The sequence below is a fragment of the Pinus tabuliformis genome, chromosome Q (genome assembly GCF_031772625.1).
Source record: "Pinus tabuliformis cultivar Carrire ecotype Pingquan chromosome Q, CPIR1, whole genome shotgun sequence".
NCBI lineage: Eukaryota > Viridiplantae > Streptophyta > Pinopsida > Pinales > Pinaceae > Pinus > Pinus tabuliformis.
Window position 1 is genome coordinate 2,272,168 of NC_142296.1, and position 27,220 is coordinate 2,299,387.

Genomic DNA, 27,220 nt, shown 5'->3' on the forward strand with positions numbered 1-27,220 from the left:
CTGCTAATATAAATCAATTGTTCTACAAACATGTTAGAATTTGTGAAAAAATACATATGTATTGTTATTGGAGTTGTAGTTAATAGAATGGTATTCACCGTTTTGTTTATGGTTGATTTCCATTAGGACAGAGCTATATTTGTCACGCATAAGAATAACATCTGGTGAGCTAATTGCAATAATTTTCTGGTCTTATTTGTGCATTTCATGTTAGTTTCGATTGTCCTTTAAGGCTCTCGAGAAACAAGGTAGTTGAATTCAATTGTTGAGACTACATAATAGTTGCGCGTGGTCAATTGTTTAAAGGAATGAACCAATACCTCTTTTTCATGGAAGGAATGAACACTACCATCTCCCATTTTAAGATCTTTTCGTGTGGAAGGATAAGCTCTTCGTGCTCTCCAACGTCTAATAGGATGCTTTTGTTCTCAATGATGGGAATGAAAAAGTGGATTTGTTGTTGTTTCTCTCGTTCGACAAGCTCCAATTCGTCACCTCTCTCAAATCTTTGTGGTGAGTGATCAATAGAAGCCTTAACAAAAAAGTGTTCGTGTGTGCCCTTGCTTTGTATATAATCTTGATGTGGTTTAGTTCATTTCTATGTCCAATCACAGGTTGTTCATAATTGTGTGGGGAGATTGACGGTGCCAAGTCCAGTGGATTCAACATACAACATGTGTCCCAAAGTGTGGGCTCTCGATCAAATTATGGAGAAGCAAATTTTCTAGCTCATTGATGTGGAGAAAAGCAAGTGTGGGCTCTCGATCAAATTATGGAGAAGCAAATTTTCTAGCTCATTGATGTGGAGAAGCTTTTGTAGTGTTTTCTCTCGTTAAGTTATTATCAAGACCTTTACAAATATTTGTGAAGCCATCCTCCATGGTATCAAAAATACCTTGAGGCTTGATTTCTTACCCATGTGGTGAGATTTAGCTGGAGAAAATTTGGAGATTCTCAAGTAGAATGCACAGGGAATCAAACCTAAGACAATGGAAAGAGCTTCTATTTGGAGGAGAGAAGTTGATTGGTTTTATTGTCTTTGGATTTGTTGCCTTCTTTGTTAAGAAGTTTTTTTATCACTTTTTAGTTAAGGTTTTTTTGTGAAATATGAAGAACCAATCATATAGAACATAGTAACATTAATTGAATTAGTTGTTCTTGACGTTCTTTGGTGTCAAGAGAACGTATCACTAATTTGATTATGTCTACAGTCTATTATATGTTGATGGGCCTTGTTGTTCCTTGGTGCTTCAAGATCAATAATTATAGGTTACCTTTGTGTGTATGTAAGTTTGTGTATGTCAAAAAGGGTCAAATTGTATGATTGGATTCTGAATACACTTAGGACCTAGATTGCTTACCTATATAGTTAAAATTATTTATTTCGATGCATACTGCTAGGATGTAAGTATGTCCATAGAATGATTCAGTATCGAGACTATTTCTCATAGTAGTTAAGAATCGTCGGTCTTACAAATACATGAACGATGGTCAGAAGTAGTTGTCTTAAATGAATCAAGTGGTAGCTCAAATTTGGTGGTTAAAGAAAGAGCGAAGGCTATGAGATTCGTGAATGGATGGAAGTGCTAATGAAGACAAATCGAGACAAAAATATCAATGTGAAATATGTTAAGGTGACTTCAATATTGTTCTTTGTAATGTAAGCATTAAGGTAGGGTGTTAGGATTAATGTTTACATGATTAGAAATGGTTTGTTCGTTTGGATTGGGTTGTTAGAGATTGTTGAGACATTCTCTCAACCATAATCTCTTAGTTTACAATTGGTTGTATCTAGTTCCAAGTATATATATATATATATATATATATATCATACGTGTAATCGAATGAGTGAAAACAATAGCTTACTAGGTGAAATTATTTTTTATGTCAATATCAAATATAATAAAAATATATATACATCGCCGTGAGGGTTAGCTTAATTGGCTGAGTCACTATAGTTAAAGCACCTTTGTTGTTGAGGGGTCAAGGGTTCATTTCTCTCCACATTCTTGGGGTCGGGCTCCATCGTTGAGTCCACTGCCTTGTACAAATCACGGATGAACCACATAGAATATATATATATATATATATATATATATATATATATATATATATATATATTATTTGAATATTCATGTTAACTAATATTAAACAAATATTTTAATGTACAAAAAAAAAAATTTAAAATATTTCAATGTCAACTATGTAGTAATGGAAGAAAGAAAAATACTTATGATTAGAACTTTACCTTTCACTCAGAATATTGATTGAACATGGAGAAACCAACAAAAAAAAATTAGAGTGTCCTGCTTGGGCGTAAAACATCTATATAAACTGAACGGTAGTGAAGAGTTCAACCGTATAGATTTTGATTCGTCAAATTTTATTTGTCGATTGAGGTAGCAGCAATAAAACTCACACTCACCAATGTGCAATGGATTTTTATCGTAAGAATGACCTATATTAAAAGTATACGACCATTTTTTTTTTGTAAATTGGATGAGTAATGCCAAAAATTCACAAAGCTTAGTTCGAAAGTTTGCCATATAACATCCTCCCCATAGGGTAAGAGTGTCCTCTGCTCTGTCCTATTTTTCATCGCATTTTCCTCTGGATGGTCCACTTCAATGGGACTGCGACTTGCCTTGACATTTTCAGCGAAAGGGCCATTAGGATCTACTGCCGAGAATATGTAAGCTCACACTCACTCGCCCTCAATAACAACAGTAGCAAGATCTCGTTCTCCTTGCTGTTCTTATCCAACCTCACATGTCACAAAGTAAACAAATTCACGTTGTTCTTATCACATGTCCCACAAATGTCTTCATCCTCCATTTCTGATGGGAAAAAGTGTTCATCGATCCTCCCGTAGAGATCAATTTTCAAGAAATATTGGATTTGGCGATCTTTGTTGTGCCCAACAACGGGCACCCAACATTGGGCACCCATTGCGTTAAATCTTCCACAACTCGCATCGTACCCACACGCGCATCTTGTTTTCATTAATATGTAATTGAGAATAGGTAATAATCTTAATTAGTCTTGTGGTCCAACTTTTACCTTTGAGGAGGTTTGGTTTTTACAAGTTCAACACTTTAATTATGGAGCAAGATAATGTATACTTAAAAATTGCTTCAAGTCTGAATTTTTCGGTGAAAAAAAGAAGGAAAAAACAAATTTAACAATTTCAATGGCACCTCTACATTAAATATCAGTGACAAACTTGCCCCATCCCCTTTTGTAATAAAGTTTTATTCCTTATTTAATGCAAGTGCTAGTGACATTGAATTGACACATCAGTTACAATTCAAGATAAATATTTATTTATTAATTATTAAAAAAATATTAGTAACTCTTAAATACATTTTTAATCTCACTGCATACGAAGAGGGGTAGGCGGATAATTGGTTGCCATAATTTCAAATGTTATTATGACTAGCAATTGCCCCAAAAGGTGCAGAGAGACGCCGATAGGTTTGTTAAATTGGAAAAGTTGTAAGAGGTAGACATGTATGTCATATGTTTTTGCATTTTAAATTTGGGGATTATAGTTTATCATCTTGGGGCATATCACACATTGCAAATATAAGAATAACTACCTATTGAAAATGTATTGAGCATTAAAAATTAGATTCATTGCATCATATTTCATTTAGAAACAAGAAAATGAGTTCATTATAAATAACATCCCTATATTTACTTTTCATTATAATATAAATCCATACCATCATAGATCAATGCAAACCCAATTTTCAGCCACAAAATCTCACTGCAAAGTCTATATAAAAAATTAATGGAGGAGAAATTTCAGAGGTTGTATTATAAAGTTTGTATCAAACAAATATGTCTCATATGCTATCTTTAGCCTCGTGAACTTTAAAATAATTTCTTTCTTTCTTTCTTTCAAAAGTAAAAGAAGGCAAAGGGGTGGGAGTGTAGTATCGAAAATACAAAGAATTAATGAAGGCGGTCATTAATTGCATATTCTAGAATATTGGAAAAACCTTATCTTGGTTAACTAACTTTTAAGCTTTGACTAACCAATGAAATTTCAAAATATTTTTAGTGTAATTTTTATATTCAATGTGCTAAGGGTGAGAGGGACACGACATAATTTACTTCCATTTAAGCTCTCAAAAGATGTATTGTTCGGTTCACTCTTTGGCTGTTTGTAAACTATAAATCACCACACAAATTTATGCTCAAGATATGAATTCATTTTTGCATTTCTCACTCAAGGGTAAACATAAAAAAATTTAGGATAATAAACCTAAAAAAGATTAGCCATGGAAATTTATATTAAAGTTTAAAAAATTGAAGAATATTACTTATTTAATATAAAAATCGACCAAATCTTATAAAAATATTTAAAACTATAATGCAACTTGTTTGCATTATAAAATGTTCGACCAAATCTTATAAAAATATTTAAATTTATAATACAACTTGTTTGAAAGTATTTATTTATAAGCACATTTTGAACACCAAAATTTTTCCTATAGCTTCAAGTGGCGTCACTAGTTTTATAATTGGTTTGCCAATATCTACTAGCACATCATAAAGACGCAAATTGGTTGGTCTAGCTTATCAAATGACACCGAAAATGAAAGAACGGATCGGTTTCATTGAATGGTTCACTCATAGAATTTCAAAATCCCGCCTCACCCAAATTTAGTACAAATCAATAGGCTTTAAGTTCTATTATATTCCTTGTTTATGGATGTATATTTTGTTGTGTTAGGGTAATTAAGTTAAAGTCATAAAGTCAATTTATCGTTAACTGTTTATGTTTTCTTAGGAACTCAATTATTTTCCCTTGATAATAATGTAGATAATGAATACTACATTAATGTAGATGAATGCTAGAAACTACCATAAATTATTATATCTAACCATAAACAATTATATCTCAGTGAAACAAGTTTCACTTGTTTTATTACTTTATAGTCTATGCAAGGAATAAGCAGCCTTTCTCTTTGTTTCATTTGTTTTATTATTTTACCATCTCTAAGGTTGCCTGTTATACTTTCGTCACACTATGTTCACTGCAAAAGGACTACAAACATTATGCTTCCACACGAGTGTACTGAAAACATATCCTTTGGTGGCAACCTTGGTTGGTGTAAAAGCTACATCGAAAGATAGCTTCTTGGCAGTTTCAGAGAATTGAAGAATTTATGGAGGGACATTCACATTCAAATTGGGAGGTGCACTGATGGTAACCTTGTAAGTGGGTGTGAGATCAGGATTGGTGTTTGTGACACTTTTCCTTACATTTTCCTCCCATTCACAACTTTTAAATTGGAAATAGTTATTCTTGGATAGTTCATGTTACTGATAAAATCCAGCTTTGCACTAGATGGACACGTATAGCTTTCAATCGCTGCAATGAGCTTGGTATTCTTGGAGTCCATACCATAATTGCATAGAAAGTAGAAGTAATCATCCATTGATGTTTCATATACAAGTCCTAGTTGCAGAGCTCCTATTGGATTTGCTACTCTGGATCCAAAATCAAATGTCATCCTAGATATATCTAATTCAATAGTCAATAGTTCCCCCTTATTGTTCCTTATAATAGCTGACATATACATTAGAGTGCAGATGTTAGAAAAAGTGGCAACTGTGGTATTGTAAAAGGATTTTTTTTAAAGAGGACATTATGCTGACATTGAATCAGCCAAGTACCCATTACCCATTGACTACAATCACTAGTTGAACTAATTCCCCATGTAAATGATTGTGAATCAACACTTGACTTCAAAGATTGTCCTAAACTAACCCTTGGAAAAAACTTTCTTTAAGGGATTATGCATTTCAAAGTACTAAATTCAATTTAGGCATTATTGAAATCATAAATATAGAGTCTTTTAGAATAAGGGGAAAAAATTCTCCAAGATTTGGTCAATGTGATATTTGCATTATTACACGATGCATTTCAAGAATAAAACTTGAAAAGTACCTGTTGTCATCAAGGTTGATTTGATAGCAAAGGAGCTCCAAGTAGGATTCATAGATTTTACAAATGCAACAGTTCCGCTAACATGAGGAACTACTACGGATGTTCCAGACATCATGTATAATGTGGTAGACATCGTCCCTGAAAGAAATTTTTGAAAGATCAGTGTCTATAAACATATTTGGCGGATCCCATGCAACAATGATATTCACACCCGATTTTTGGTCACTTTAATTGCTTATTAATTTAAACAACCAAGTGCTACATGAATTGTCAACCTAGGGAAATCTGTTTATTCCAAAGGCAATCACACACTATATATGCTCAATCCCAAAAGCAACGAAAAGTTGTAGTAACAATTACTCTAATCACACCTTGCTTTAAACAAATTGAATTTCTACTTTGAGTTACAGCAGGAACAATCTCTCTATTGCAGACAATAATCAAAAGAATCCTGGATTACATTAAAAAGAACAATCTAGGAAAGGAAATCAATCTGCAAAGGAAAAGACTAGTTGCGCTCTAACAGAGAATAGAACCCTATTCCTCAAGCAGGAATCTTCAGCACCTGTTTCTAATTACCATGCTTCACAAACTCACTCTAGAAAACCAATTAAAATAATCACTGATCACCTATGAATGAATTTATGGAAACAATGCAATAATCAAATAGAAATAGAGTTTCAGCAATAAATACAAAGTTCCAATAACGCATAAGTAAATTCAGCAAATAGAGTTTAATAAGGTATGAATGCAAAATAATACTTAACACACTACAGGAAGTAATGGGTGAATCTTGTGATGAAGGTGGGCCCTTTCCTTCTCACAAGATTCCCCAAAAAATGGAACTAAGAAGGAATGCTCAAAACAATATTTTATTCATCTGTCAAAGTATCATATTACAAAAAGATTTGAGTTCCTTTACTCCCAGCTAGACCTTCCTGTATTCTGTCTATCCCCTCTAATGTTGATGTCTCATCTTTTTAAAGAGGAGACATCTATTACAATTGATTACATTATAAATCCTATCTTTGACCTGATATGCTAAAATAAGATAATCGATTCTTCCGTTAACAAAATGCTATTACAATGGTTGTGACAATGCCGACTTTGGAATATATTGTTACGGACATTGTAACATCTCCTTCGATGATCTCCTCTTGTTGTTGCCGAATCTAAAATGCAAATCACAGGATGTTTCAGCAACGGGATTTGTGCACTGTTCTTAACTGTTTCTGCAACGTAGACCACAATGATAAATCTGCAGTCTTTAAACTGTTTCAGCAACTATCCAATCAATGATTAATTATGAAGGTAATGTAAAATAATATGTAAAACAAATAAAACATATAGTAATGAGAAGAGATGTTATATACCTTTGGAAAAGGGATTAAAGTAATAACATGGGCTTTAATTATGGATTGAAAAAGGTTGGGATGATAGAAAAATATATGAGCAAAAAGGGACAATGTAGGGTCCTAACATCCCCCCAACTGAAAAGGTTGCATGTCCTCATGCAACTTCACTCTGAATCCGAGTTGGGGTACTGGGCCTTGGAGTGCAAATTACTTAGGCATTAACTATAGAAGGTATTCTTAGCTAGATCTCTGAAACCGTGCACATTTTGTAGCCTCTGCCATGCTGTTGCTTCTTCCTTTTTAGTCAACCTGTAATGAGCCTTATATTCTTGTGCTGGCATCCATAGAAGAGGAAAACGAAAATGATATCCTATCCATTTTTTAACACATTGCCGAACACATCTAATATAGTCAGGTACCCTTGAGATTGCTGCTTCAAGATTAGGGGGACTAAAGGGGTTATACTCCTGCCTTTCCTTAGAGGACTGTTGCCAGAATAAGTTGTTTGCTTTTAAGGCAGCAACTTCCTTAGTCTTAACAAAATGTTGGCAGTCCTATAGCACTATTGCTTGTAGTTGCCTAATGTGTTCAACCATCCCTGGTTCTTTCAAAAATTGAGAATATTCCCAAATGAAAATGGCAGGATTTTGTGGCTCTGGTCGAATCCACAGGAGGCGGTTGTCTTCATTATGCTTTGCTGCAAGAAAGGCAGTCTGCCATGTGATCTGATTGGTAAGGAAGGAGGCAAATGCCCTGATCTGAACATCACCAACCAAAAGGTTAAGATTGATCTTCCTATTTCAGGGATAGCCTCATTGTGGAGATACAACTCACAGAGAAAATGTTGATCAATGGTGGATGCTTCTGTGAAAGTTTCCACAAACTGCTCGGGTGTAGATACTTCATGAGGTCTCCCATTTTTAATTGCCTTTATCTGAAAGAACGCTAGGCGTTCTGCAAGAAAAAGAGAATAATTGGAAGATGGTTTCCTGGCAGCTAATAATTTGTGAACAAGATCAAACATAAGGAACAGTTTACTCTTTAGCTCTTTATTCTCTTTCCTCTATGCGTGAGACTGCTGGAGTACTTGCTTTAAGGCTTCCCAATTTGAATATATATGATTTTTCCAGAGTGATTTATGCTCCTGCAAGATCTTATCTTGCGACATAACATATGCTTTTTTCCATTTATCAATTTGTTCTTCAGTACTGCAAGTCTGAGTAAAAACAGTTTTTGTAGGCAAAGGTTTAGTCTGAGTAAAAACCGTTTTTGTAGGCCGAAGTACCTGATCTTCAGCTTTAACAGGCACAGTAGGTCATGGTATTTGTGGTTTAGCTTCTTTTTCAAAAAAATTTGAAGGCCCTACTGGTTCTTGTGTAACAGTAGGGTGTTCCTCTTTGATTGTAGGAGACATGGATGCAGAAATTTTTGAGGGCCCTACTGGTTCTTGTGTAACATTAGGGCGTTCCTCCTTGATTGCAGAAGACGTGGATGTAGGGGAGGCTTCGGGCAGTGGAATTTCGACTATTTTATACCCTTCTTGATGATAAATATTACCGCATTGGCTGCACATGACGTAGCTGCCACACAAGAACCAGCTACCCGGTGAATGGGTAGCTGGTTGCAAATATCAATTAAAGTGTTCATGTTGTGATCATCTCTCATAATTAGCTTTTGAACGTTAATTAAGCTAAATGGACTCTGAATCAGTGAGTACTTACCTTGAGAATGTATTGGGTCAGCCCTCCAAGTCCTCTTGATGGAAAAGATGCAATAACAGGAGTGGGCTTGTAAAATTGTGACAACCTCTATTGGAGTAATTGTTGCAACGAGATTTATATAATGATAAGGCTTAGAAGATTATATATAGCCACATTTTAATTGACTATCCAAATGAATAATTCATCAATATAAACATGTGACAGAGACTAGGATTAAATGCACATGTGACAGAGAATATGATTACACGCACATGGTCGAGTTTATGTAAGAAAATATCTTTGTTGCAGACGATGTATTTACTGTAGTAGTTGCAAAGGTACTAGAGACCTATGCTTCAAATATATGTAAATCATCCACAAAAATCATACCTATGCCTCCAACATCCTGGAATGTTATTTTCATTATTTGCTTCGATGTAGTTGTGGTATTTTCAATACAGAGTACAACCTTTCCTTTCTCTTTTCTTGCGTCTAAGGATTCTAGAAGACAATTATGGCAGAATACCTTCCTTAGAATTTCCCCTCATGAAAAATATGATTATAAAATTTCCTACATTGTATGGTTTAATGTCCCCAAGACAAATCTGTGTTGGAAAATCAATGTAATTTACCTTGCAACTATTGGGTCACTGGACTTGTCAGGAATGCTTCCTGCGTACACAAGCGGGTGCATGTCCAACTATATGAGATTTGAAAATGTGATTCCCTTACCCTAAATGCGTAGTAAAAATCTTTTTAGCAAGATTCCCAATGTAATAGGTCTAGAAATCATGACAAATGTTAAAAATTTTATATGCATTTTACAAAATGTTAGTTATAGAACCTATCTACATCTGTCTCATTTCAAAAATTGTTGCTCCAATTCGAGAAATTGACACAAAACTGCATTTTATTGCAGGTTTAGTCGAATTCTTTATTAAATAGTCTTTAATACCATTAGCAACAAGCATGAAATTCTCATTGTTATCTCTGTAAAAATAGGGCATGCTATTGAATATTGGCCGAATCTATTTGAAAAATCTTGAACAATTGAAAGTACTAATTCTGAGATCATTAAGATAGATGATAGGAGAAAGGTTCTGACGACTCCCAATATGACCGGAAATGCTCTGCAACTTGAGAAAAACTTGAAGTTGGCGCCAGTTTTGGTTTTAGGGTTTCATGGTGGGTCACGCAAGAGGGAGCGCTGCTCCCTCCTACAGTCAAGCTGTCACGGAGGGAGGCAGGGAGGCAGAAGGGAAACAATTCAAAATACTGATGGAAAAGACTATAGAAACAAGAGGAAAGGAAATAATGGGATGCAATGAGATTCCAATTCAATAAGAAGAACAACAATACTCTGGTCTAGAAAGGGAGAAGGGAGGCAGTAGCAAGAAAAGGCCTTAAATGAAAACTACGGGAGCATGCAAGCCCAAATCGAGCGTCATCCCCAAGGTCATATTAAGTGATCCAGCGATTCAAGCACATAGGGACCATATGAGAGAACATGCGATCATCTGCAAGTTTATGGGAATATGGCCAACTGAGAGAGCTTTACACATCTGGATCAGGAGCCACTGGAAGCCCAAAGGAGAGATACATTTGCATCTGGGTTCAAAGGGCTTCTTCACGGTTGTGTTTGCGAGCCTAGAGGACAAGGATAGAGTGTTTGAAGGGGGACCGTACTTCTATGCTACAGCAGGACTTTACATGCGGCCATGGACAATGAACTTTGTCCTAAAACAGGAAACATTCACATCTGTACCAGTTTGGATCAGACTGTACTCACTACCTCTAGACTACTGGAAACCAGAGTCACTGAAAATCATAGGCAACAAGCTGGGGCATTTTGTGAAAATATCAAAAGCAACTCTCAAAGGTAAATATACCTCCTTCACTAGAATATGTGTGGAAATGGATCTATCTGGAGCCCTCCCAGATGCAATAATCTTAGAGGTATATGATGAGGAATGGATGCAAATGGTAGACTATGAGCACATACCTTTCAAATGCCGGAAATGTCATGAACATGGCCATCTATTCAGAGATTGCCCCACAAACTATATGGAAAATAGTGGAAAGACCCCTATGGACAAAGATCATGAGGGTTTTACCAAGGTTGGAGGCAAAGGGAAAGGGGGAAAAAGATCAAATAAGAAGACAAGTGAAGACAAATAGACAAGACACAATAGCTTCAAAATCCTCGAGGAAGTGGAGAAGAACGTGGAAATAGACCCAGTCAAGGATAACATCCCTAAGGAGCAAGATATGGAAGCTGAAATGGAGGATATCCCAGTAAATGATCGGCAAATAGAGGGACTACAAAGCTGCATGGAGATCAGCAAGGACCAGGAAATGACCCCAAGTGAGGTAGGCACGGAGGATCATGAACTGCAGGAGATACTAGACAGAGAAAATCTAGATCTAGAGCAATTTTTGGAACAGGGAAAGAACAAAGGGGTGGACTCACTACCTAAAGAAGATTATGATTGAGTCCAACAACTCTATCTATGGAGGGCACAATCAAAGGGAACTGGAGTCAAAAGAAACCATGAAAGCCAAGAACAGAGTGGGGTCAAAGTGATGGAGAACCTGCAGACATCATCTCCAAAAATCTCAGGAAGGAAAAAAGGAAGGAAAAGACAGAATGAGCTGCTAACGGAGTGTGGGAAACTGATGATTAACTCAGGTAAGATGAAAGATCTTACCAGCTACTCTTTTACTAACCTTTCTTAATGAAGCTCACAACCTGGAATATTAGAGGGTTAGGGAGTAGAAGAAAATAGAGAAATCTCAGCAATAAATTAAAAGAGGAAAAACCAGACATGGTATTTATTCAAGAAACAAAATGCTCAATGGAAAAAATAAGAGAAATCCATAATAAATGGTTAATTAAGTATGATTATTTAGAGGTGAAAGCCATTAACTCTGCAGGAGGGATTCTCATGCTATGGGATCCAGGGAAGCTAGGAATTTTGGATGCTGAAGCGTCCAGGAACTATCTTTCTCTGGTTTGCCAGCCTATAGGGGACAAGGAAACCTACATGATAACTAATGTGTATGGCCCTCAACAACATGCAGAGAAACTTAAACTTCTTAACTCCTTGGAAGGTCTCAGAGCACGTTATCTCAACATACCCTGGATTCTAGCAGGTGATTTCAACATGATAAGATCTCTCTCAGAGAAAAAAGGAGGCACCAGATAGCTGGGTAGAGACTCTGAAGCCTTCCAATATTTCCTCATGAACATGGGACTAGTGGACACCGAAACTACAAATGGGACTTTCACTTGGAATAACAAAAGAGGTGGAGCTTCCCAAGTGGCATCAAAACTGGATAAGTTTATTGCCTCTGAGGATATCATCCTCACAGGAGCAACCATATCAGTGTCCATTCTTCCCTTTGGTGGCTCAGATCATTGGCCTGTACAGCTAGAAGCTTCCTTTATGGGCACATAGAGGAATAGGCCTTTTAGATTTGAAAATGCTTGGCTCTCTAACCCAAACTTCACCAAAAACATTTCCAATTGGTGGAAGGAGGATTTGAACATCCAAGGTACTAAGATGTACATGCTCCAGCAGAGATTAAAATACATTAAATCCAAACTCAAGGATTGGAACAAAAAAGAATTTGGTGACATCATCAAGACCAAAATGAGTACGAAATAGAAGCTCCAGGAGGTCAATATGATCAATATCACAGAGGGCTTCAATGAGGAAAGACAGAAAATGACTAATTCTCTACAGGAAGAATGGGAGAAACGCTGTCTACAAGAAGAAAATTTTTGGAGACAGAAATCACAGATCTAGTGGATCAAAGAGGGAGAAAGGAACACTAAGTTCTTTCACAAATATACTATGGCTCACAAAGCACATAACAGAATCAACAAGCTAAAGGACTCTCAAGGTTCTGAACTTGTCACTCACAAGGACATGGAGTCGACTCTAGTACAACACTTCTCGGACATTGCAAAGGAGCCAATGGAAGATAGATCCAGGTTCATTGCAAAGATCACTCAGTACATTCCCAGGTTGATCACCCATGAGGACAACCACAATCTCAACAGGCCAGTCTCAGAAGAAGAGGTTAGTGAGGTGATCAAGGAAATGCAAAATGGAAAAGCACCAGGACCAGATGGCTTCAATGTCGATTTCTTCAAAGCCTGCTGGGATACAGTCAAACAGGACATACTCGAGGTAGTTGAAGACTCAAGGCAACACAAAAAGGTTCTAAAAGCACTAAATGCAACCTTTATAGCTTTAATCCCCAAAAAGGAAAATGTTGTCACCTCAGATCGGTTCAGACCCATAGGCTTATGTAATGTGGTTTACAAAATCATCTCCAAAGTGATAGCCAACAGACTCAAGCCACTGCTACCTTTGCTCATATCTGAGGAGCAAACTGGCTATGTGGAGCGAAGGCAGATTCTTAACAACATTATCCAAGCCCATGAGGTGGTACACTCTCTCAAACACAACAAGCAAGCAGGTATGATCATCCAATTATACCTTGCAAAGGCCTATGACAAACTCAACTGGTCTTACATCAAAGCCATTTTTAAATCCTGTGGCTTTAACCAAGACTGGATAAGATGGGTTATGGCTTTAGTCACCTCAACCAGTTTCTCCATTCTGCTTAATGGAGCTCCCTCCAATACTTTTACACCTTCCAGGGGTCTCAGACAAGGTGATCCGCTCTCTCCCTTCCTCTTTGTACTCATGATGGAAGGGCTTGGTAGAGCACTCAAAATGGCAAATGCTGAAGGTAGAATTCAGGGAATCAAGCTCACCCCGGATGGAGAGGCCAACACTCATCAACAATTTGTGGATGACACGATGTTGCAGGGTGTACCCACAGTTAGGGAGGCAAAAGCAATCAAAAATATCTTAAATGACTTCACTATGGTAGCAGGCACAGAGGTAAGCCAAAGCAAGTTCGAAGGTTTTTTTCTTTAACACTAATATTGCAATACAAAAAAATATCACCAGAATTATGGGTTTTCAAAGGGAACAGTTACCTTCCAAATATCTAGGCATTCCTCTTACTGAAAAACCCCTGTGTAAGCATATTTGGGAACCAATTTTAAACAAGCTTCAAGACAAAATCAGAAATTGGACATAGAGAACTTTAAACTTTGCAGGGCATCTGGTGCTCACCAAGGCGGTATTGCAGGCCATTCCCATTTTTATGTTTGCAGCTATCCCATCTCCTCAGGGCATAAAGCAGCAAATAAGAAACATTCAAAGGAATTTTTTGTGGGGTATAGGGGAGAAGAAAAATAAGTGGGCTCTAGTTGCTTGGGACAAGTTCTGCAAATCCAAAATCCATGGTGGTCTGGGTCTGGAATATCCGGAGACTCTGAGTCAGGTTTCAGGAGCCAAGCTATGGTGGCGATGGATCAAGGAGTCGAGAGAACCATGGGCCAAGCTTTGGACTCAAAAGTATGCCAAGCACTGGTAGGAACAGGATCACATTAGAATTACAGGACAAATCAGGGGCTCACACATCTAGAACCTTTCATGGGAGAACAAAAGCATTGTCCAGAAGCATTGTTTTTGGGAAATTAGAGCTGGGGACCAGGCTCGCTTCTGGGAGGACAACTGGCAATAGGAACCCACCCTGAACAAGAATGAAATGGCAGACCTCAAAAGGGACACAGACAGCAAAGGTCTCTTATTAGTAAAAGACTTTTGGGATCAAGGGAGGAACAAGGATAAATGGAGGAAATGGAAGAATCTAAGCTACAACGAAGAAAGCCCTTTGAAGGGCATGGTAGAGGCTCTTGCTAAGGACATAGAGCAAAGAAGGATTCTGGTCTCCTCTTCTCCTGACCAACTAAGATGGGGCAAGAACAATGAAGGTAACTACAATCTCAAAGAGGCTAAACAGGCAATCACTGGATTTAACTTGGTAAAAGCTGAGAAAGTATGGCAGGAGCTATGGCAGACTTCTCAATGGATGAAAATAAAATTATTTATCTGGCTTGTTCATCAAAGGAAAATCCTAACTTGGGAAAACCTTATGAAGAAACGTTTCATTGGCCCCTCTAAATGTCAGCTTTGCGGCTTGCAGGAGGAAACGATTGAACACTTGCTTAATCTGTGTTCCTTTTCTGCCAAAATTTGGGATTGGGTGGCCTCAAGCTTCAGACAGACCGATAGGGACAGGCTCAGCATATCCAATACATTATCAAAATGGAGGAAAAACTTCTCAGAAAATGAAATCATCAACAAAGCCTGGATGCTAACTCCAGGCTTTGTCATCTGGAATATTTGGAAAGAAAGAAACAGAAGAATCTTCAAAAACAAAGCCAAAGAACCCCAGCTTATCATCAATCATATTTTGAAACAGCTCAAGGAAACAGTCAGAAGCATTCTGAGAACGAAACCGACGAATCCTCCTCTACCTCAAGAGATACAAATTCTTATTAATCTGGATCTTCAAGCCATCAACCCTCAGGGTGTGAAGAAGGATCTGAGAACCTTAAACACAGGGGAGAGGGGTTGGCAAGGGATTTTTCAAAGTCAATATTGATGGAGCCTCCAAGGGTAACCCCGGGGAAGCTGGCTTTGGTGGAGCCATCACGGATCCTGAGGGACATATAAAATACATCTTCCATGGACACCTAGAAAATGGCACCAACAACATGGCAGAACTTCTAGCATTATATCAATGTATGGAGATCCTAGTGGAGGCAAACTCACAAAATGTCATAATCGAAGCTGACTCAGAATTGGTCGTCAAAGCTGCCAAGAAAATTCAAAATGGAACCTCACCAGACAAAGTGTCAAAGCACTGGAGGCTGCTGCAGGTGTTTCACCGTGTCCAATTACACTTACAAATCCTTAAAACAATAATATTTGTGCACGTTAGAAGAAAGGCAAACATGCTTGCAGACAGGTTGGCCAATGAAGGGGTGGTCAACAAGGACAAGGATTCTCAGCAACCATGGGAGATTCTTCCTGCCGGGCAACTATGGGAGGATCGTTCCACTCTAGCAAAGGTAGACTAGGATTCATGGTTGAACAGTGCTGATACTAGAAACAGAGATGGGCAGGACAGTGCCCAATTTGTCGTCGGTCTCTGTTCGTAAACTCTCGTCTCTTTTCCCTGGGCATTAGAATGACAGAGGAAGGTTTCAAGGTGAGCGATAACATAGATTGGATGGTTGAGACTCTCTTGGCTCAGCGGGTTTTTGTTAGCAACTCCCGAGGGCTAGCTTGGAAAGGAAGGAGGCGGACAGATTGGTAGGCTCGGATGGACGATCTCCACCCAACGATACCACGGATGCAAAACCACAAGTGGTATATCGCGCAGGCTTCGGCTAGTTTCCGGCTTAATGGAAGAACCGTGCGATTCCATTCAAGAGATGATGCGTGGCGTAGAGATGAGAGAGAAAACCGCTCTCATCACGCGGTTAACCTTCGTGCATCTCGACCGTGCGATATCTCTGTGGGGCATTGGATTGGGGCATTTCTTTCAACGGTTGAGATCAATCATGCTATTCACTTAAAGGTTCAGGACCCGACTTATTCAGGTGGACCCCATCTTGATAAGATTATGGGTAGGTCCACCAAGAGCCACATGGCCCTTGATGGGACCATCTAGGGGCCCGGCACCCCACAAGACCAGGTTCAAAGATCGTTAAGCCTAATGGGTTTTTGAGCGGCACCAAAGTGGGTTCCACAAAACCCAAAAGCCACAAGTGGTTTATCACGCAGGACACGGGACGTATCAAGTTTTGGAGCAGTTGTACGCGATTCCATACAGAAGGCAACATGTGGCAAGGAGAGGTGGTGGAAAACCGCTCTCATCGCGCGGTTAACCCCCTTGCTTCTTGGCCGCATGATATCCAGGATGGTCATCAGATCGGGACTCTGATTTCAACGGCTCGGATTGATCGATCTTATTGCTTATTGGCGAATAGTTCGAGGCTTGTACTAATCGACACTATGTGGTTCTTGCTGGTTATCTAAGGGCTTCGTCCTTGTTTTGTTTAGGTTCTACTGTTGTTGCAGGAGGGTCAGTTTATGGTCTTGAATTGTTAGGCAGCTGTTAGCCGTGTTTATTGGCTGTGTCGCCCCTACTGTCTGGGGATCTATGTAGATTATGTAATTTATTCTGATTAATAGAAGGTTCATCTCTACTTATAAAAAAAAAAGTACTAATTCATGTGAAAAATGAAGAAACATAATACTTTCAGGTTTGTTTTCCCCTATTCTCACCTCAATAATCTTATCGTTGTGTAACACAATGTTTGACAAGAATTCTCAGTCGATTGAGGTCGCTCCAACCGTAAAAATCCATGGCTTAGTATTTACGGCTGTTTGAGAATCAGGTTCGTCATTTCCCGCATAGGATACAACCAGAATTCCTTTCTGAGTAGCATGAAATGCTCCAATGGAAATTGGATCATTCACAAAATCGGTCAGGAGTGTTACCGTAAAAGTCGACGGACAATTCATTGTGTATCATAAAACTTGTTCGCACGTTGGCATAGTGTTAGAGCCACTCTTCCGGAAATGCTACTACTGGAAACAATAGGTGTATCAATAGTTTACTGACCATGAAGAGGAATTAAGAAACCCTACCCTTCCATAAATGTTGTGACTGGAAAATGTAGGTGTATCAGAAGTTCAGACTGGAGGTGCGTTGAATCAAGAAATATGCCCTGGAACTATGGCGTTAATATGGTGCATGTAATTTGACGTAAAAATATTGGTGCATGGTTGTTAATTGGAGAGGAGGGTGAGCACAAAGACCTCTACGCAACACAAATGTCAGTGGAGAGCAGAAGGGTAGACAAAAATGAGAGGTGCCCTGATTCAAAAGAAAGGCCTATTGGCCTAAAAATGGTTGCAATTAAATAATATCACGTAGTAATTTTAAATCACAACATATATTTAAATAAATAAGGCTACATGAATACGATTGTACTACACAAGGTGAAGTACTCAGAGGTAATGCACGATGGAAAAAAAATGCAACCATGGCACTAATGGTAGGCAACAGACTGAAGCCTTAGTGCATTCGTTTAGTTGATTAACTAATCCATGATTTAGATTCATCAAAAGTGGTCGACATCCAACCAAAAAAAATTCAAATAATCTCGCAGTATTAGTGTTTGAATCATGTTTTTGATGGTGGAAATAGATTCAGCACTATCAAAAATTTCTGGCACACCCAAATCTTAAATTTTGACAGCGATAACCTAGATTTACAAAAATCCCTGCCAGATTTTATCAAAATCTTACCAAAATTTCCATGATTTTCAAAGCAAATTTGCAAACTAATTAGACTACAACGTAAATTTATCACTATAACTTTGCCTTTTTGTGTCGTCATGGCCACCAAAATGTTCAAATATTTTATATGTTTTGGGTTCTTTATTTCCATAGATGTGGCATAAATGTTTGAAAACTTGTGTTCTTTATTACTCAAAAAGTGAGCTGCACTCCGCATCGTTTGTGGAAAAGATGTTTTTATGATGGGGAGAAGGGTAAACACGATCAATTGTTTGTGATTGTGTTCACGGTATTTTACTAGCAATTAATTTTTTATTATATATATATTTATTTATATATTTTAAGTTATTATATATGTTTTTTAATATTTAACTAATTAAAATTAAAAATTATAGTAACATATTAAAAATAATAATAAGAATTTATTTATTTTTAGAATTTTGTTATTTTGATTTTGTTAGGATAAATTTATTTGGATTTTAATTTCACATTCTTCACGTTATAATTTACAAAAATATAAATATATAAAAATACAATTTAAAATATTGTAAATATAAATATCTAAAAATACAATTTAAAATATTCTTTTTAATAATTTCAAAATGATTTAGGTTAATTAGAGTCTTAATCAATTAGAAATTTTAATAAAAGAAAAGAATAAATTATATTTTTTATTTAAAACACTATATTAATATGTTCGCTTGGGATAGTTCAATTGGCAATGGTCGTGGAAATGAAGTCTGATTGAACCAGAAGTCTTAGGTTCAAAACTTGTGCTATCCCCCCAATCGAGGTGAGAAGTTGGACATGATGAAGATGTAGTCCTACCAAACTTACAAAAAAAAAAAACTACATCAATACACATAACATATAAGCTTCCAAGTTCAAGAATATATAAAATTAAAATATAAAAAGGAAGCTTTAGCGAGAAAACTTATAAGATAAAAGTCACACGAAAGTTCATTTTGAAAAAGGTATATAGTTGACATAACCCATATTGACATCATTATATGGATTAATATTGCTAAACAATTTCTCAAATCAAAATATGTTATTTACTTTGAAATTAAAAAATATTATAATAATTTCAATTGTAAAAATAGTTATCAACTAGTTTTAAAATGGTTAAAAACAATATTTTTGAAAGCTAATATTTCAATGCCTTGATATTAAGGATATGGCTCAATTTAACTATTATACATTTTGAGTTTTTCTTTTTTCTAAAATCTAGTAATACTTTTAGCCAAATTTTGTTCTTTTCTTATTTAAAACCCATTAGAAGATGATTGCAGATGTCTCTGATGTAAGATGTAGAATTGGTCCATGTGTCAAAATAAGATTGTGTATCTAGAGGGAAGGCGATGGATATGGCTCTGAGGTGCAAGGGCAAGTACAGCTGACCCGTCGTGTCCGCAGTACAATGACGCAGATGGCAGATCTGGGCAGCTACACATAGACTGCCTACCTAGGGCCTCTGTATTTTCTTAACCTGGAATTAGTATCTCAGAAAGGGTTTATTTTTTTTACCGTGCCGTTTTTAGTATTCAACTCCACACTCCTCGCCTAGGCTCGGGTCCCCTACGACCGCTCCCCCTGCAGCTATCTTTGGCAGTTACTCACAGGCAGCTGGCGTTTCCTTGCCCTCGACATCTATGGACCTCGATCTTGTAGATTACTCGGAGGACCCACTGACGGAGGGCTCTGTTTGGACGACCCCCCACTCATCTAAGGCTGACCGTGCTCCATTTAGTTGCGACCTGAACGAGACCATCGCCAACTTACCTCCGTTTTCAGGGCCTTCATCCCATCCGGTGGTCCTTCCGAACGATCCCCCGACCTGGCCGTCCCTCTCCTCCCCCCCCTCCTTCACCATCCACGTTAGGGTTTGTCTCCGGCTGCCTAAACCCTAACCCTCCAGAGATTTGCACAGGTCTTGCTCACCTCCCTGCTTCCTCCAGTCACATCCCTGTTTTGCTCTGCTCGTCGACCCCGGTAGCCTTGGTACCGCTTTCCTCGCCTCCTCCCCCTGTCCCTCCCTCGGGAAGCTTTACAATCATACCTCCCTTATCGGAACCCCTCCCATCTGCTACACCCTCTTCACCCGAGGACCCCCCTGTCTCTGAATGTAACCCTACTCAAAGGGACAACTCATTTGAAGAAGCGAGACCTCGCAAGAAAGCTAGGTGCTTTAGATCCAAAGCAGACGACATCATACTGCGGCTTGAGGAAGATATCCAACTAGCGGATACCATGGACATCGCTGACAGGGTTTTGGTCAGAAGGATTCACGGGCGGAACTATTCTACAGCTCGTCTCAAAGCATGGGCATCAGCAGTCTGGGAGCATCACTTGGCAGAACTACCCACTGTTCAAACTTTTGTGAGGGGCTGGTTCGCCAGGCCCGATCACACGAACTGGGTCTTATCATCTTATTGTCATTTTGAACACGCGCCTGTCCTCTTGAAGCGATGGTCACCCCTTTTTGATTCGGAAATAGAGCAGATAGGGGTAGGTCCGATATGGATCAGATTACTGGGGCTTCCACCACATTTCTGGTCAGAAGACATTTTTCGGCGCATTGGAAACTCTCTCAGCATGTACATGGAGTTTGACAAGTCCTACCTCCCTACTGGGAAGATGGCTTATGCCAGAATTCTAGTACATACGGACACTAGAGGGGGTGTGCAAGAGCATATAACCATTCAATGGTGGAATTACACCAAGAAGCAATTGCTGGATTACGAAGGTTTGCCCTGTAGATGTCACCGATGCCATAAGGTTGGACATGTGTTTAGGGATTGTCCGCTGAATAACAAAGGGGGGAAAAGACTCACAAACATGGCACAAGCAGTGCAGCTCCTTAGGATCTACCCCAGCATGTAACAGAGGCTGGAGAGCAGACAATGCAGGCACCTGTAGCGGAAGGAAGGGAGCTCGAACAAGGTGCTAAGAAGAAGCAGGGGAAAGCTCCACTACGGCCACCCTCTCCTCCATTGACAAGAGCTCGGGCGGATTCAGGGGACGCTTTCACCGCGGGTATGGAAAACCCTCCTCTCTCTTTTGCTTTCTCTGCATCAAATATACATTTACCTTCTTTTTCTCATTCACTTGATAGAGATTATTGCCCCCTGGAAGCTCCCCTCTATTCCTCACCCTCATCTCTAGCTCTTCCCCCCCCTCCTGAACCCCTTCAAGAGCTCCTCATCAATCAAGCCTGCACCATTGCACCTCCTCCCCCCATTTACACCCCTCCTAAGCCCTCTATTCCCGAGGCCCCCCCGCTCCTGCCCCCGGCTCAATCCATTTGTCTCAATCATCGATACCCTACCAACTCAAAGTTCCGTTCACAAAGCCCCGACGCAATAGGGTTTGCTGTCGACACATTCCAATCCTTACCCAAGCCCTCTCAAGGTCGTCCCTCCTCTCTAACCAGAGCCAAAAACCAGGCAAGGGAGGAGATCACCTCGGGGGAACAAAGCATACTAGACTGGGTGCTTAGAGCATAGAAAACCCTAAATCCTCCCCCCTCCATGAAGGTGCTCTCCTTTAACTGTCGTGGGATGGCTAGTCCCGGGAGAAAACTAGCCTTGAGACTCCTGACCTCATCAGATGTTGTCGATATCATTTTTTTACAAGAAACCCTACGACCTGCCTGCACGATCTCTCCTCTCCTTGAATCTTGGCTCCCGAGCTGGTCCTTTCACTCACTTGATGCAACAGGCCGATCTGGAGGGGTAGCCCTGGGCATTTGTACCCGCTCCATCAAATTGATTAGTGTTTGGGGAGGCATTGGATATATGGGAGCTAACATATTCTCATCTTCCCTAGAAGCCAGTTTCAGAATCATCAACATATATGGCCCTTGCCAAGACAGGGCCAAATACTGGCGGAAGCTGCTAAATTCATCTACCTTGCAACAAGATAACATCATCATGGGAGGGGACCTGAACTTCTCCATAGGCTATGCTGAATCATGGGGTCATCAAGCTCAAGTGGACACCCGGTCAGTCTTTTTTGAGAATCTATTGGAGGAGCACAACTCGATCGATATCCCCTCTGCTAAAATTCAACCCACCTGGAGGAACAATCGAATAGGTGAGGCCAGCCTGGCCAGGAGGCTTGACAGATTCCTCATCAAAGAAGCTCTCGCCAGCAGTGGACCACACATCATACAATGGGTTGGCACGGGTGGCTTATCAGATCATAGACCCATCTACCTGGAGATACAAGATGCCAGCCAAAAACCCAAGGCACCTTTTAAATTCAACGCCACATGGCTAAAGGATGCGGACTATACAAGGATTGTGGGTGATTTCTGGAAGTCCCATCCAGTTGGCACCGAGGGAAACATAGCAGAGGGGTTTGCACATAACATGAAGGAATTGAAATCCCTCTCAAAAGAATGGGCTCGAAGGAAACGAGAATAGGATGAGCAGGTGCTAAGGGCAGCAGAGGAGGCAATCCTTACTTTGGAAGAGGGCACTGGAGGAATCATTGACACTCAGGAACAAAAGAAAAAATGGCCTCTCCCCTACAAAGAAGGACTCAAATCCTGAAGGACAGAGAGGAGAGCTAGAGACTTTGAAGCAGTGCTATATAGCTCAAGGAGGGGGACAACAACACAAAATTTTACCATAAATATGTAAATGGGAGGAAGGCGATCAACACTATATGGGAACTTAAAAATGGACAAGGACACTCAGTGCAATCCTTCTGTGAATTGGCAGCTCTAGCGACTTCTCATTTCAAAGACATTTTCAAGGAACCCCCCATAGCTACACTGATCGAAGTAATGCATATAGCACAGTGCTTCCCCAGTTTTGTAGATCAAGAGGCTGCACAAGAACTTAATAAAGAAGTATCCCTAGACAAGCTCAAAACTACTCTTAAGTGGCTTAAGAAGGATAAGAGCCCAGGACCAGATGGTTGGACAGTAGAATTCTACATTGCCTTCTATGAAATCTTAGGATCGGATCTCCTAAGACACATAGAAGAATTCCGCAAAAAGGGAAGGATGTTGGAAGGTCTCAACTCTACTTTCATTGCTCTCATTCCTAAAGTTGATAAGCCCTTGACCTGTGATGACTTTAGACCTATCTCAAAAATCATCGCAAAAATCATTGCGAACCACCTCAAGCCTATCCTGTCGTCGCACATCTCCCCTGAGCAGTTTTCTTTCTTGCAGAACAAACAGATACATGAGGTTGTCGGCACTGCATAGGAGCTCCTCCACTCTGTCCAGACTAGGAAACTTAAAGGAATGATCTTGAAAATCGACCTCTCCAAAGCTTTTGACAGAGTTAACTGGCTTTACATCCGAATCATGTTAACCCACCTAGGCTTTCCTTACCCCTTCATTAAATGGGTCATGAGTTGCATCACCAATGTATCTTATAGTGTGCTAGTAAATGGTTCGGCTTCCCCATTTTTTCATGCGGAGCGAGGGTTGAGGCAGGGCTGCCCTCTCTCCCCCCTTCTTTTCCTTCTTGTAATGGAAGGCCTCAGTAGATTACTCGGAGAAGAGCACAGACAAGGAAGAGTCAGGGGAATCAAAATCACCGATGCATGCACACTGACCCACTTGTTGTTTGTTGATGATGTGCTTGTTTTCCTTAATGGAGGTATAGGTGACCTCACATCCTTCCATCATGCCCTATGGACTTTCCTAACAGCCACAGGAATGATGCTAAATGAGGCAAAATCCACTCTCACTGCCACTGGATGCAGCCAATTGGAATTTCAATTTTCACTCAGATGATTCCCCTTCATTGTGCTGCCAAGTGAAGAAGGATTGAAGTATCTAGGCTACAGGTTAAAACCCCTCGAATACAAAATTGCAGACTGGCTATGGCTTATAACCAAGGTAGAAAAGCGACTAAACATCTGGTATCACAAATATCTATCCAAAGCAGGGAGACTGGTTTTAATTAAGGCAGTTCTGGAAGCAACGCCAGTATATTGGATGTTGTTGACATGGATACCTTGAGGCATTCTGGGCCATCTACAAAACATCTGCTGCCATTTCCTGTGGAAAGGAAAGCAGCCGAGGAGGACTTTTGCATGGACAAACTGGAAATCTGTTGCTCTACCAAAGTGATGGGGAGGATGGGGGATCAAGATGCTGAACATTTTCTCCAAAGCCTTGGCAGCTAAGCTAGGATGGCAGTTACTCAACAAACATAGTTTATGGATGAGGGTGGCCATCTCCAAGTACATATCCCCCTTCAACATCATTGATTGGATAAGATAGAACCATATGAACACAACTAACGTATCCATCATTTGGAAGGCGGTACTAAACACCAAGCAGCTCATACGAAATGGTTTGACATGGAGAATCTGGTCTGGGGCACAGGTGCGTTTAGGCGTGGACCCCTGGGTTAGATGTGGCAACACCCATAGAATAACCGAGGAGTTGAGAGCTTTCCTAATTGAGTAGGACATTATGCACATTTTTCGTATAGCTAACAACTCTCAATCTACTCTTCTTCAACGGGTCTGGAAAATAGGAACCCGGCTTAACATACCGCTATGGTGGCAACAGGAATGGTGGGACTTCACAAAAGCTTTAATTGAAGCTCACATAAGAATCACAGAGGGGGACGATAAACTTATTTGGGCATTTGCCAAACATGGCGTATACACCCCCAAAATAGGATATCAGGTGCTGATGGAACCCTACAAGCCTCCCACTATTGAGCCATGGTGGAATCTTATGTGGAAATTGAAGGCAGCCCCCAGAACAAGGCTTCTCATGTGGTCCATACAATGTAATAAGGTCCCGACCGGTGCTAATCTGATGAAACGATCTTTCTTCGGCCTTTTTTGGTGTCACCTCTGCAAGAATAGTTGTGAAGACACAGATCATCTCTTCCTAAGCTGCCCCTGTGCACAAGAGCTTTGGAACAGTATACTTACTTCGCTCCCTATCACTCCACGATGGCAGGGAAATAACATTGTAGAAGCTTGGAAACAATGGTGGACAGAAGCTTCTACAAAAGAAAGGAACATTCCTCTTCTCACATGTTGGGCTATCTGGATAGCCAGAAACCGTATCATTTTTCAGCAGAAGACCCCATATTGGCCCTCCATTTTGACCAGAATCTTAGCCAATTACCATTCCATTCCCGATGAAGGCTCTCAGCCGCCCCAAAGAAGCATACATACAGAATCCATCAACACTACCCAACCATGGGCTTATTTTGATGGCTCGGCTCAGGAGACTGGATGTGGAGGGGGTGCTATACTACACTTATCTGAATCTCACTCTTACAAAATTTAAATGGGACTGGGCAGAGGGAAAAATAACTTTGCTGAGCTTTTAACAACCAAAAACCTCATATACTTTGCATTGAACAAACAGTGTTTCAATTTACAACTTTTTGGTGACTCTAAAATAGTCTGCAACTGGTTAAACAAAAAATCTCAATGCAATGCATTTTCACTAAGGCATCTTTTGGACAAAGCTCTTAGACTCATCACAAATTTTGACTCCTTTTCCTATCAACACATTTACAGGGAGTGGAACACCATTGCCGACCATCTATCCAAGGAAGCTGCGCTCAGGGATGATGCTACTTGGTTGATACAGGAGGATCGAGAGGTCAACACATATCAGTACTACTATAGGCCATTCATAGATCCTGGTTTTTGAGACAGGCACAATTTTGATCAATTTTCATTTAAATGATCATATGTAAATATTTATTATAACTTCTTGTTTTTATCAGAACTAGTCTCTCTGCGAAGAGAACATCAGCATATAAATGCTTATTTTTGAATAGTTCCTACACTGGATGAAGTATTCCAGCATTAGCTTCGTTTTTGTTAGGCATGGCCTCACCATATGTATATGCTCTGCATCTACAAAATGTAATTTCTTATTAATAAAGGGAATTAGAACTTTTTCCACGGGAAAAAAAAACCCATTAGAAGATGGCTCAATTTAAATATTATATATTTTGGGATATTTTTTGAAAAGGTTGGTCATATAATTTTTTACCAAATCTTGTTATTTTGTTGTTTAAAACCTATGACCACTAGAATTGTGCACATTCACAACTCAAACTTATGATTCCAAAAAAATTTAGAAAAAATTAAATGTATTAGCTAATTACTTGTTGCATAAGAGGCAGTTACTAATAAGGTATGTTGCATATTACACTTGTTTTTAAAAAGTAACTTTTTTTTTAAATTAAGAAATTTTTAATATTAAAAATAAAATATTTATATCAATATAGCCTCAAGAATTAGCTCAATTGGTCAAGTTCTCATCATTAAAGCATGGGGGATTCACTTAGTGAAGCTTTGACATATCACATGCGTTCGTGGAATATTAAAAAATACCCTTAATTTGACTACATATTGGAAAATATCTCTAAGAATCACATTATTTAACCCCCTACCAATATGAACCCAATACAACTTCCCAATTTAAAAAACTCCTGCTTTCACTAGATATTGTAGGTATCCATTGTTTCATTAACATTTTTTATACCGCTTTGTATTTTTTCATTAACTTTGAGCTCCATTTTTCATATTTTCCAACATAAAAACTTGTTACCCCCTATATATCCCCCATTATATTATTTCCATTTTTTCCTCAATATATACCCCCCCAATGTGAACCCACGTGTTATGATATTGCTCCCCTAGTGAAGCCCTCATGCATTAAAGCACCTCACTAATGGGAGGTCGCAAGGTCAATTCTTACCGACGCCCTTAGGGTTAGACCCTACTAATAAGTTGGTGGGATGTGATCCCTTCCAGTGGATCTGCCTCAATATTTCATCGAAAAAAGAAAAAAAAAACAAAAACAACAACAAACAACAAAAAAAAGCATCCCCTTTCATATAAATATAAATTCCTAATCTTAAATTTAATTAAAATTTATATATTAAAATTTTTAAATATATTTTTAAAATATGACTTTCTAAGAATTAATAATTATGTCATAAA

The 27,220-nt window shown here is 39.1% G+C and overlaps 1 protein-coding gene across 1 annotated transcript; it reads left to right on the forward strand.

Annotated features, from left to right (window-relative positions):
- The first annotated feature begins 22,059 nt into the window (after positions 1-22,059).
- On the forward strand, positions 22,060-22,689 carry LOC149217971 (uncharacterized). The gene has a single exon (XM_089383696.1). The coding sequence runs from the start codon at positions 22,060-22,062 to the stop codon at positions 22,687-22,689; it is 630 nt and encodes a 209-aa protein (XP_089239822.1).
- Positions 22,690-27,220: the final 4,531 nt, after the last annotated feature.